Below are 10022 nucleotides of genomic sequence, written 5' to 3'. Positions count from 1 at the left end.
GAAAGGAGAGAAAAAAGAGAAGAAAGAAGCGAAAGAGGGTGAGGGGAGAGAATAAAGGGAGATAGAAAGAGAAAGGAATAAAAAAGGAGAGCAGAGGTTGGAGTGAAAAAAAAAAGAAAGAAGAGAGACAGTTGTGGGCTGAACACAGAAAAGGAAAAGGAAGGATATTGAGGGTGGGGGAAATGATGGTGAATAAAAAAAAAAAAAAAAAATATGCCTTCGTCCGCGTATAAGATAGCGACATATGTGACGAGGTAGGGGTGGGAAAGAAGTGAGTAATTGAGTTGATGGAGGGGCTGAAGTGGAAAAAAGGCGAGCAAGAAATAAGACTTCCAAGAGTCGGATTTTCCCCAGACCAGCTCCCCCCCCTGCCCCAGAACCAGGAGCTCCCCCCTGCTCCCATTGACGCCAGCATTGACAAGTGGTTCTTCATTAGCGGTGCTTCTGCTTGAATTGCTGAGGCGAGGCTTTAACAACAACACCCTGACAAGGCTTTTGGAGAAAGGTATATAGATAGGGGTTTAAAAGCTAGATATAGCCGGGTCGAACAAAATCAAAGCAGCGAATCAAGTCTTTTTGAATGATGATGGATGAGTGTGCAGTGGTGTGTTTTGTTTGTTGTAAAGATATTTGAACGCCTTCCCAATGCTGTAAAGACAAGAATGGTATATGTGGTAGATACAGTTTTTGTACAGATTCCCTCTTCTTTTCCTGCCCGTTTTTTGTTTTTGTGTTTTTTTGATACTGTAGAATGCTTTAAGCAGCAGCCAAATCGTCGGCCTTTTGGAGGATACGGGAGTGGCGGTCGACCTCTTCGATTATGCTCTTGATGCCCATGTTGTCGGCGTCGATGTTGAGTTCCTTGCCGTCCTCTAGAATATCACGAAATCAATATCTTTGTCTGGGTAGAGGGAAATGGAGGGGCTTCTGGGTGGTGGTGAGGGGAAACATACTAAACTTGACATAAAGCTTGCTCGGGGCGGTGGAGGACCGGGGGAGGAGCTGGGTGGTGATGTTCATGCCCGAGGAGCGGGCGTTTGGTGGGAGGAAGGAGAGGAAGAGGCGGGCGGATTTGGCGCGGGGGGAGAAGGGGTTGAAGGCGGTTTGGATTTCGGTTATGAAGCGGGTTATCATTTTGGTGGTTGGGGTACTGGGTTCTTTGAGGGGGGCAAGTAATTGGGTCGGAAAAGCGGCGGCGGGGGGGGTGGGGGGGATTGTTGGTGGTTAGGTGGGCAAAAATGTCGTGATAGTATCGGCTTGGTGTTGAGTCTCTGTCTACACTTTCGCTGTGGCGGGATGGGTTGCGGTTGGAAGATTCAAAACGGCGCTGGAAATGTGGGGCCATGTGGGAAACGGAGCTTGGGTGGCTTGAGTGGGAGTGCCAAGAAATTGGCCGTTTGGGGAGCTATGGGTGGTGGTGGTCTGGATTGAGTGACGTTGCACGATTGGATTGACTTGCACATGTTGTTGCCCCAAAGAGAGCTTGACAAGTTGACGGTCCGGCACACGACAGGACACGGTATATATAGACCAGATTTGCCTTTTTGTTCTCGAGAACACCACCTCCTACGAAAACTACACCAAATCAAACTGGGAACAATACCACCAGAATGGCAACAATCGACACCCTCTCCGAGCGGCTGTCCGCGCTGCAGGAAACGACCGCCCAGCTCCAGGAGCTGATCCACAGACTTGCCAATCTGAAGTTTGCGCCGGGGAGTGTGCCGCTTACAGCCGAGGGGGAGGAGGAAAGCGACAATGTAGCGACGGAGCTGAGCGCAGAGATTAGCTCAATCTTGAGGGAGGAGGAGGAAGAGCTGGAGTTGTTGCAGGAGGAGATCATTGACCTTCGAGGTGGGAGGCCGGGGAGCGAGAGCGAGCATAGGAAGCAGAGGTTGAAAGAGGGCGCGCAGAGGCTAGAGAATGAACTCAAGACGTATGTTTTTCTCTGTCAACACCCATCTACAACGAAACAACTTGGCTGACATTGTGATGATAAATAACCAGCGCTCGAACAACCTTCCGCAAAGCTCAACTCTCAGCCCACCACTCCCTCCTCGCCGCCCAAAAACTCGAGCGCCAGCTCCTTGTTGCGTCTTATGCTGCTTCGGCTTCGTTGGCCAACTCAACTCACTCCCTCACCTCCTCCTCCTCCTCCTCTTCCGACCTAGCCAACCAGCAACAACAGTCCTCCTCCTCCTTAGAAGGAAACAAAGACCCCCGAACCCAACTCTTCACCCCCAAAGACCTCCTCCGCCACCGCAAGCCAAAACCCACCAACCCCAACGACGAATCCTCGTCCGTAGTCAACGCCTCAAGCGACCTCACCCTCTCCCTCCGCCGCACCCACGCCCTCATCGCCGCCGAGGTCCAAAAATCAGCTTTTGCCTCCCAAACCCTAGCCGAGTCCTCAGCCGCGCTGGCCGAACTGCAAAAAAACTACGAGGGGATCGACTCCCTGCTCTCCAAATCAAAAAACTTGGTTTCCACCTTGCTGACCACGCAAAAGAGTGATACCTGGTATTTACAGACTTCTCTGAGATTGCTACTGGTCACGTTGGGCTGGTTGGTGTTTAGGAGGTGGTTGTATGGACCGTTGTGGTGGGTTGTTTGGTTGCCGCTGAAGCTCAGTTACAAGACTACGAGGGGGGTGGTGAATTTGGCTGGTGGTGGTGGTGGGGGAGGGCAGGCGGAGATGGAGGTTGTGTTGCCCGGGGGGACGACCACGAGGGTGGTGATGGGGGGAGAGGAGAGTGTGCCTACTATTGAGGTTGCTGGGCCGGGGGTGGGGGAGAAGCAGAGGGTGGAAGGGGGAGAGGAGAGTTATGTGGAGAGCTATGTGGAGAGGGTTGGGAGGATGGTGGAGGATACGCTTGATCAGCGGGAGAGGGAGGAGGGGAATAAGACGGGAGAGGGTGCGGTGGAGGAGGAGGAGGAAAGAGAGCAGAAGAATCCAATGAAGAGGATGTGGGAGGAAGATGTTGATGGGGAGGGCGAGAAGCAACAACAGGTGGAGCTGGTGAGGGATGAGCTGTGAGTTTGCATAGCATTCTTAAGAGATAGTAATGTTGAGGTGGGGGTTTAATCAGTGTCATATTACTGCAATACCTGCCGCCACCGTGTTCATGATGTGTAAAGACAGAAAGGCAGTGGCGAAACACAGATCTAGTAAAGAAAGAGGGTTAGAGTTGGTGATCATTTGAAAAGAGTCAATGACTACATCAAAAAAGCAGAGACAAAGTCCATATTTCTACCTCAAACCTCCCAAAAAAAAACATAACAATAACCCCTATTTCACATACCATACAAACAACCTCCCAAAAAATTTTTTTTGCCTAACCCTATCCACTTATCACCCCCCTTTGAATTTCCCCCGTTCGGTTGCCCGTCATCATAGTCGTCGTCGTCAAGTTGTTTATAACGTATGTGTGTGTGTGTGTGTATGTTTGTTGTACAAAAAATTTCGTACAACCCAACCGTGACCGTTCCCAAAAGACAATAATCCAAAACCACAACTCCAGAAAACGCCAACCGCCGTAAACCCCAATCCCAAAATCCCAAAACCATTTGTGCCCAAGTAGGTAGTTGTGTAACTAACTAACCCCCCCATAACCATCTTTATTCTAGTTATTCATGTGTATCCCTTTTTTCCCCCTTCATGTTCATCCCACCATCCAAGAAACCCAGAAACCTATCCCAAAAGCAAAAAAAAAAAAAAAAAAAAAAAAAAAAAAAAAAAAAAGAAAGTGTCATCATAATATAACCCAAACCCAAGCCCATTCATTCTCCAATCCAGTCCCAATGCCCGTTTTTGTGCACCAATACTTTTACAAAACAAACCCCCTATACCTTCCATAATAACCAGCGTTAGCCCATGAACCCGAGATCCCATCATTGACCACCCCTAAAAAACTTCCCCAGAGCCACCGCCCCAGCAAACAACATCATCATCTTTGGAATAGCCGCCGCATCCGGCCCGTCCTTCACCCCTCCTTTCTCTCCTGCCTTGTCCTCCCCTTCGGCATGCTGACTAAAAATCTTCGCCGACTTGACCTTCCTATGCCGATCCTTCTTCCTCAGTTTCCCCGACTTCGTACTCCCCGCAATACTCCCCGTCTCAGCCTCCTCCGCCCCAAGATGATGAGGCAAAGGATGATCAAAAAAACAATGCTGATTCAGCGGTAAACTCAATCTCTTAGACTGGTCTCCCAAAGCTCCACGAAGGCCGAGCTCAATAAACCTCGATTCTGTGCGCAGAGTGTTCAACCCGAGATACCCAGCTGTCTGCGGACGGGAAGTGGGGTGAGTGTGCTCGTGATCGTGGGGGGAGTCCAAGTGTGCGACTCGAACTTCGTCGCCGAACGGGGTGGAGGATTCGTCAAAAGAGGGGCGGAAAGTGTCGACTGAGCCGCGGGAGATGAAGGAGGAGGTGTCGGAGAGGGTGGTATACCCCGAGGAGAAGGTAGATGTGGAATGGCGGGGGTTGGGGTTGAGGAGGGAGATGTCTGGAGTGGCTACTGGGTGAGAGGGGGATTCTGTTTCGGTGGTGGTAGTGGTGGTGTCGAATTCTTTGACGGAGATTACGGGTGGTGTTACCACGGGAGGATGCTGCTCCTCAGCGCCGGAACGCTCCGGCTCAGGCTCATCTTTACGGCCGAGGTCGGTGGCGGACCTAGTAATATCTTGGGGGGCTGTCGCTGTTTCTGTTCTTGTTTCGGCCTTCTTCACTTCTTCCGACGACAATCCTTCGGGGCTGACTTGGACTTCGAATTCCTCGGCGAGTTCTTTGGCCACTTCGGGTACGATGGGCTCTTTGACAGGTTCGGCTTCGATTGTGTTGTCGGTTACGGGAGGAGAGACATCCTTGACGTTGTCGTTTGCCTGGACTTCGAGCTCGGCAGCGAGTTGCTCCTCAGCTGCAGCTTCAACATCCTGGCTGTCAGTCGGCACTGTGCTCGACTTTTCGGTTTCAACGTCGCCAGCTGCTGCGGGAAGAGACGCCGGCTCGGCAGCGAGAACATCACCGACGACAGCGGTCTCAGACACGGAAAGTCTGACTCTCTTTTCAGGGATGGGAATATCGGAGTCTTTGGTCCTCTTCTCAGGCACGACATGATGGATCGCCACCTCGACATCTGCGAACAACCGGGTTGGTCCCGGTTTCTCGATATCAGCACCGGTTGGCAAGTCTGCCGGCTCCGATGACTTGACCGCGGTCTTTTCTGGGATATCAGAGACCTTGCCCGGACAAGGAGCCGGCTCCGAGGACGCACCAATCTTCTCGGGAGCAGCCCCGTTCGTCGCAACCGAGTCATCATGCTTCACTCCAGAACCGCGGTCCCGAGCAAGATACTCATCAACCGTAGCCTCAGAATGCTCAAAGTCAATCTCGGACCCCTTGCGAACCTTCTCAGGCTCCTGCCTGGAACCGCGACGCTCATCAAGATGCTCCTTCACACCAGCATCCGGAAACTCAAACTCAATATTGCTCCCGAGCCGCTTGCTCCTCATCTCGGCCTGGGCCTGGGTCCCATATCGCTCCCGAAGCTCATCCCGCACATCACCCTCGGGAAACTCAAACTCAATATTGCTCCCATCGGCGTGCTTGTCGGAACCGACATCATCAGGAATGCTCGAGTTCTGAGACTCAGCGGGCCCGTTCTCCTCAGCCGCCTGCCCAGTCCCCTTTTCCTCGGAGCCGGTGACAGCACTCGGAGCCCTTGTGCTACCCGTGTCTGGAGAAACTTTGTGCACGGCTCCCGGATTGGCACCGTCCGCTTGGGCCCGGTGGCCGTCGGGACCAGCTTCGGTCACGTTGGACTTGTCTTTGTGTGCCACGGGCTGCCCCTCGGCGCCGCGAGCGGGACCGACTTGGTTGCCGGTAGCCTGATCGACATTTTGACTCGAGGTTTTCCTGGCATCTAAATTTTCAGAAGCTTTGGGAGAATCATGATTCGGGGTCGGAGCCGGGTCCCGGAGTCGCTTGGTGGGGAAGTCCGGACGGCGCGGTATGGAACCTTCGGAGCCTGCAGTTTTCTCGGCACCGAGGTTTTCATAGCCAAAATCTTTTTCTGCAGTTGATGAGCTGTTTGTCGAATTGGCATTGCTGTTGTTACTGGGGGCTTTTGTTGTAAGTGGTGTTGGGGCGGATGTGGTTGGTTGAGGCTCGACGGGTTCGGACATAGTAAATCCGGGCCCCTGTGTTTGGCCGGGTTGCGCCACGCGTTGGTCTGGTTCCCCTTCTTTTTCGTCGTCTCGGACTGATGCCTCCAAAGCTATGTGTTTGCTCGGAAGCTCTTCGGCTGCGAGAGGGGCGGGCAGTTCTGTCTTGGACACAGTGATATCCGAGTCGTCCACCTCGGCCCCAACCTCGGGATCGAACTTGCGCACCGCAATGTCGTTCGTGCCCGAACTCGTCCGCACGTAGATGGGTGTGGTCAAGAGGCTGTGTCGGGGCGACGAGTCCTTGGAGCCCAGGCTCAGGTCTGGCGTTGATGGTGCAGTTGAGTACTCGTCAAATCTCGGACTCACATCACCCGTCAGAAAAGAGCTCGAGGTCTCCGACTTGACGATGGGTTCAATGGCAGGGCTGATTGCGAATTCTCTGGCATCCTCAAAGGCTTCGGGGGTGTCCATTTTCGCCTTGGTGGGTTCACGGGCAGCTGACCGCGATGCCGCTTCGTTTCTGTCGTCATTCTGGGATGATGTTATAGGAGCTTCGGCCACAGGCACGCTCCCTGCGGGGCGAGTTGCTGCACTCTCGTCTACCTCACTCGACGTCATCATCACGCCCAGGACATCGCCGCTAGTCTTAGGGCCAGGCTCCGGTGACTCTGACAGCACTTCCAATGGCGTTGCCTTGCTCGGCTCCGCTGGAGCTGCCCGACTTCTCCCACTCTGTTTGATCTTTTCGATCCCCTTTGCAAGAGTCGAAACATCGTTGGCACGGGATCGCCTGCGAAACAGAGAAAAGGGCCGCTTTGAAGGCTTGGTTTTGGCCGCAGCAGTTGGGGTTGCTTGGTCCTCGACAGTAGAGTTTTCCCCAGCCGCAGATTGGGAGCTGCGATCGCTCACTGCAGAGCTGGCTGGTGTGCTAGGTTGGCTGCTGCTGTTGGCAACAAATGGGTCATTGCTCAACTTCGGCTTGAGATGGTCGACAACCTTGACCGACTCTGAGGATCGACGACTGAGCGAAAAGATGCGCTGTACGAGTGGACGCTTTGCTGGAGACGGCTGTGGCGTTGGCTGTACCGGGATTGAGATGGGCCTGGCCATTTTTGTGGGAGGAGGATTCAGGGGCGCTGGCGACGATGGCATTCTTTCGGGTGAGTGCTGTTCCCCTACGGAAACGTCTGACGGAGCCCGCTCAAATCTCACAGGGCTTGGTGACTGTCTGGGCGTGGGCGGTTGCGTTGGTGCGAATGATCGCCCGGATGCTAGTGATCGCAATGACACGAGTGACCGTAACGAGGAAGACGACTTGGCAGGCACTAATGGTGGCAGAGGGGTGGATGGCCGTAAAGATGAGGACGATTTTGCAGACGCCAACGTTGGGACGGGGGCGGATTGCCGTGCGGGAGTGAAAGGACGGATAAAGACCTCTTCTTCGTCAATATCTGGGATGTCGTCAATCGCACAGGTGTCCTCCAACACCCTGTCGATATCCTGCTGGATTCGAGCCTTGAGCCTCGAGAGGAACGTGGCCTCCTCCTCGGATGGCGAGGCAAAGTTCTCCTTGGTCCTCCCACGTTTTTCATGAGCCACAATGGCCTTGTCGAGAACGAGATGGCCTCTCTTGTGGGCATCGATATGGATGGAGATATTGTGGCCGCGAATGATGTCGCCGACACCTGTTTGGATGCGGTCGAGGACTGCTTGGATCGTTCGTCGCCCACACGAAGACTTGGAGCCGAGCTTGAATCTTGCCGGGTCCTTCAGCTTCCAGTTTGCGCCTTTCAGCTCGCGAATTCTGAAAACGAAGTCATCCATATCGTTGACCTTGGCGTCGATCTCGTCCCTCGTCGCGGTAAGGATTCCTTCGATATTGTCGAGAAAAGCGGTGCAGTCGCGGGCCTCGGGATCGAAAAACAGCAAAAGACTGCTCTTAATATCTCTGTGGATGTTGTCGTGTAACGGGCCGAGGTTGTTGGATATCCTGAGTTCGATCTCGAGAGCGCCCTGGCATGAGTGCTGGCCGTCCTGTTGTCGGCTGAAGTGGTGGTCAAATTCCCTCTTCTTTGCATCCAGCGCTGTGTTGATGGCCTGGACACCCTTCCACAGCAGATCCTCGCTCATGAACAGTGTCAGAGGGGCATCTTGCTTGCTGTCGAGCGTGATGGACTTCCTCACCACAGGCACCCGTCTTTGTGGATTTCGGCTCTGGAAGGTCAGCTCGATCTTGTAGCCGGACACGAACTCAGGGGTTTGCGTGGATTCGATGAAGCGTGGGTTGGGTATGCAGAGAAGGGACAATGGTGCTTCCCGAGATGGATCTGCGACCTGGTCCTCTTCGGCTTCCTGGTCTGTGACGGGGTGGTCGAGCCATCTGAAGTCCGGGTCGTGCCTGCGGAGATAAAGACCAACAATCCTGTGGGTGGCCGATATGATTTCTTTGGTATGTCCAACCGTCAGGGGCTGCTTTTGGTGAGAACGATATGTCCTCTCGGCCCACTCGCCCCTGCCCCTTTTCAGGATCCGGAAGGTGAGCTCGAACCTTGAGGGCTTGGGCTCGTGACTCTCATCGGAGAAGTCGGTGAGGGCGCTTGAGTCTTTTCTGGTGATGAGCTCTTCTGAGCAGCGCTCGATGCGGCGCACGAGCCCGCGGCATATCCTGTTGTTGGCTTCGAAGGTAGGTGAGCTCGCATAGCTCCGTGCATAGCGAGATCGGATGAGGGGATCGGTGAAAAAGATTTCGACCTGGATCACAAGCGCTGGTGACCTGGAAGACTCCGCATTTTCTTCAGCTACGGGCGATAGCACGGCTCTCTCGTCCATGTCCAAGGTGGTGTGGCGCTGTGTCGTGGTGGTGTTGATGGAGTCAAGCCTCGGGAAGGCATCGCCTGCAGAGAATCGCTTTCGTAGCCGTGGGGAAGGACGAGCGGCGGCGAGAAGGCCATCGTCCAAAGACGCAGAAGGTAAAGATGCTGGGGCCTGGCGGCTCTGTCTTCGTGAGTCCCACCACGCCATTGCCGAAGAACAGGAACGTGGAGACTATTTCTCCACTATCGCGGGGGGATCCTTGTGACGGAGGGGTTCGCGATGAGATGACAGAAGAGGTCGGCTGGGATTCTCGAAGCACAGTGCAGCCTACACACCTAGGGAAACCATGTTTGTCACTTTGTTGCTGCCAGTAGGGGGTGGCCTGAGTGTGAGGGGTTAAACGCGATGTTGGATGAGAATTTTGATGATGATGATGATGATGATGATGATGATGTGAGACAGACAGTATGATAGAGACACAGGAATGAGAAAAGGTGATTGTGATTATCATTGCTGCGTAGGTGTTATCATATGCCCCTCTTTTTGCGAGAATAAAACTGGCGTAGACACATGTTTCCCTCTCTCTCTCACACACACTCTCACTCTGGCCCTCTCCAACCGCAACCTACATATGCAATGCATCTGGGATAAGACGGGCTGCAGCCCAAGGCGTGCGCCCAGCCAGCCCAGCAATGTGGGCGAGATTTGGACGAGCTTCGGGAAACAGGGCTGGTTCAAATGTCCTCAAACCTGGCGGCCATGCATCAGAACCAGAGAGCCGCTGGCCGTTTGTGGCCTGACACGTCGTCGCAAGCCATCTTCGACGAAGGGGAACCATCCCATTGGGATCGCCATTGCGATTGCTTGCAGACGATGACATCGGCATTTTGCTTGGAGCCCTCGAGGGAATTGATGCCATTGTGCAACACCTCTTGGTGTAAAGCTGGCGAATGCCAATTGGTCTCGCGCTCTCCGGTTCAGCCCGGCGTTGCTTTCTCATCATGGAGGGTCAGCCAGCCTCTATCTAGGTAGCTGTGCCTCTG

The 10022-nt window shown here is 53.9% G+C and overlaps 3 protein-coding genes across 3 annotated transcripts; 1 reads left to right on the top strand and 2 right to left on the bottom strand.

Annotated features, from left to right (window-relative positions):
• Positions 1–756: 756 nt before the first annotated feature.
• Positions 757–1134, bottom strand: PODANS_1_7820 (uncharacterized protein; the record flags this gene model as incomplete). The annotated part of the gene is made up of 2 exons (XM_001912969.1): positions 757–872; positions 954–1134. 2 exons carry the CDS (start codon positions 1132–1134, stop codon positions 757–759), a joined length of 297 nt encoding a protein of 98 aa, XP_001913004.1.
• A 476-nt stretch (positions 1135–1610) lies between these two features.
• On the top strand, positions 1611–3037 carry PODANS_1_7810 (uncharacterized protein; the record flags this gene model as incomplete). The annotated part of the gene is made up of 2 exons (XM_001912968.1): positions 1611–1936; positions 2008–3037. 2 exons carry the CDS (start codon positions 1611–1613, stop codon positions 3035–3037), a joined length of 1356 nt encoding a protein of 451 aa, XP_001913003.1.
• Positions 3038–3891: 854 nt separating this feature from the next.
• On the bottom strand, positions 3892–9186 carry PODANS_1_7800 (uncharacterized protein; the record flags this gene model as incomplete). Its single annotated transcript, XM_001912967.1, has 1 exon — positions 3892–9186. One exon carries the CDS (start codon positions 9184–9186, stop codon positions 3892–3894), a length of 5295 nt encoding a protein of 1764 aa, XP_001913002.1.
• Between the last annotated feature and the right edge of the window lie 836 nt (positions 9187–10022).

Source organism: Podospora anserina, chromosome 1 (assembly GCF_000226545.1).
Source record: "Podospora anserina S mat+ genomic DNA chromosome 1, supercontig 1".
Classification (NCBI taxonomy): Eukaryota; Fungi; Ascomycota; class Sordariomycetes; order Sordariales; family Podosporaceae; genus Podospora; species Podospora anserina.
Note: the sequence above shows the minus strand (reverse complement) of the source record. Positions and strands in the feature narration are given on the sequence as shown.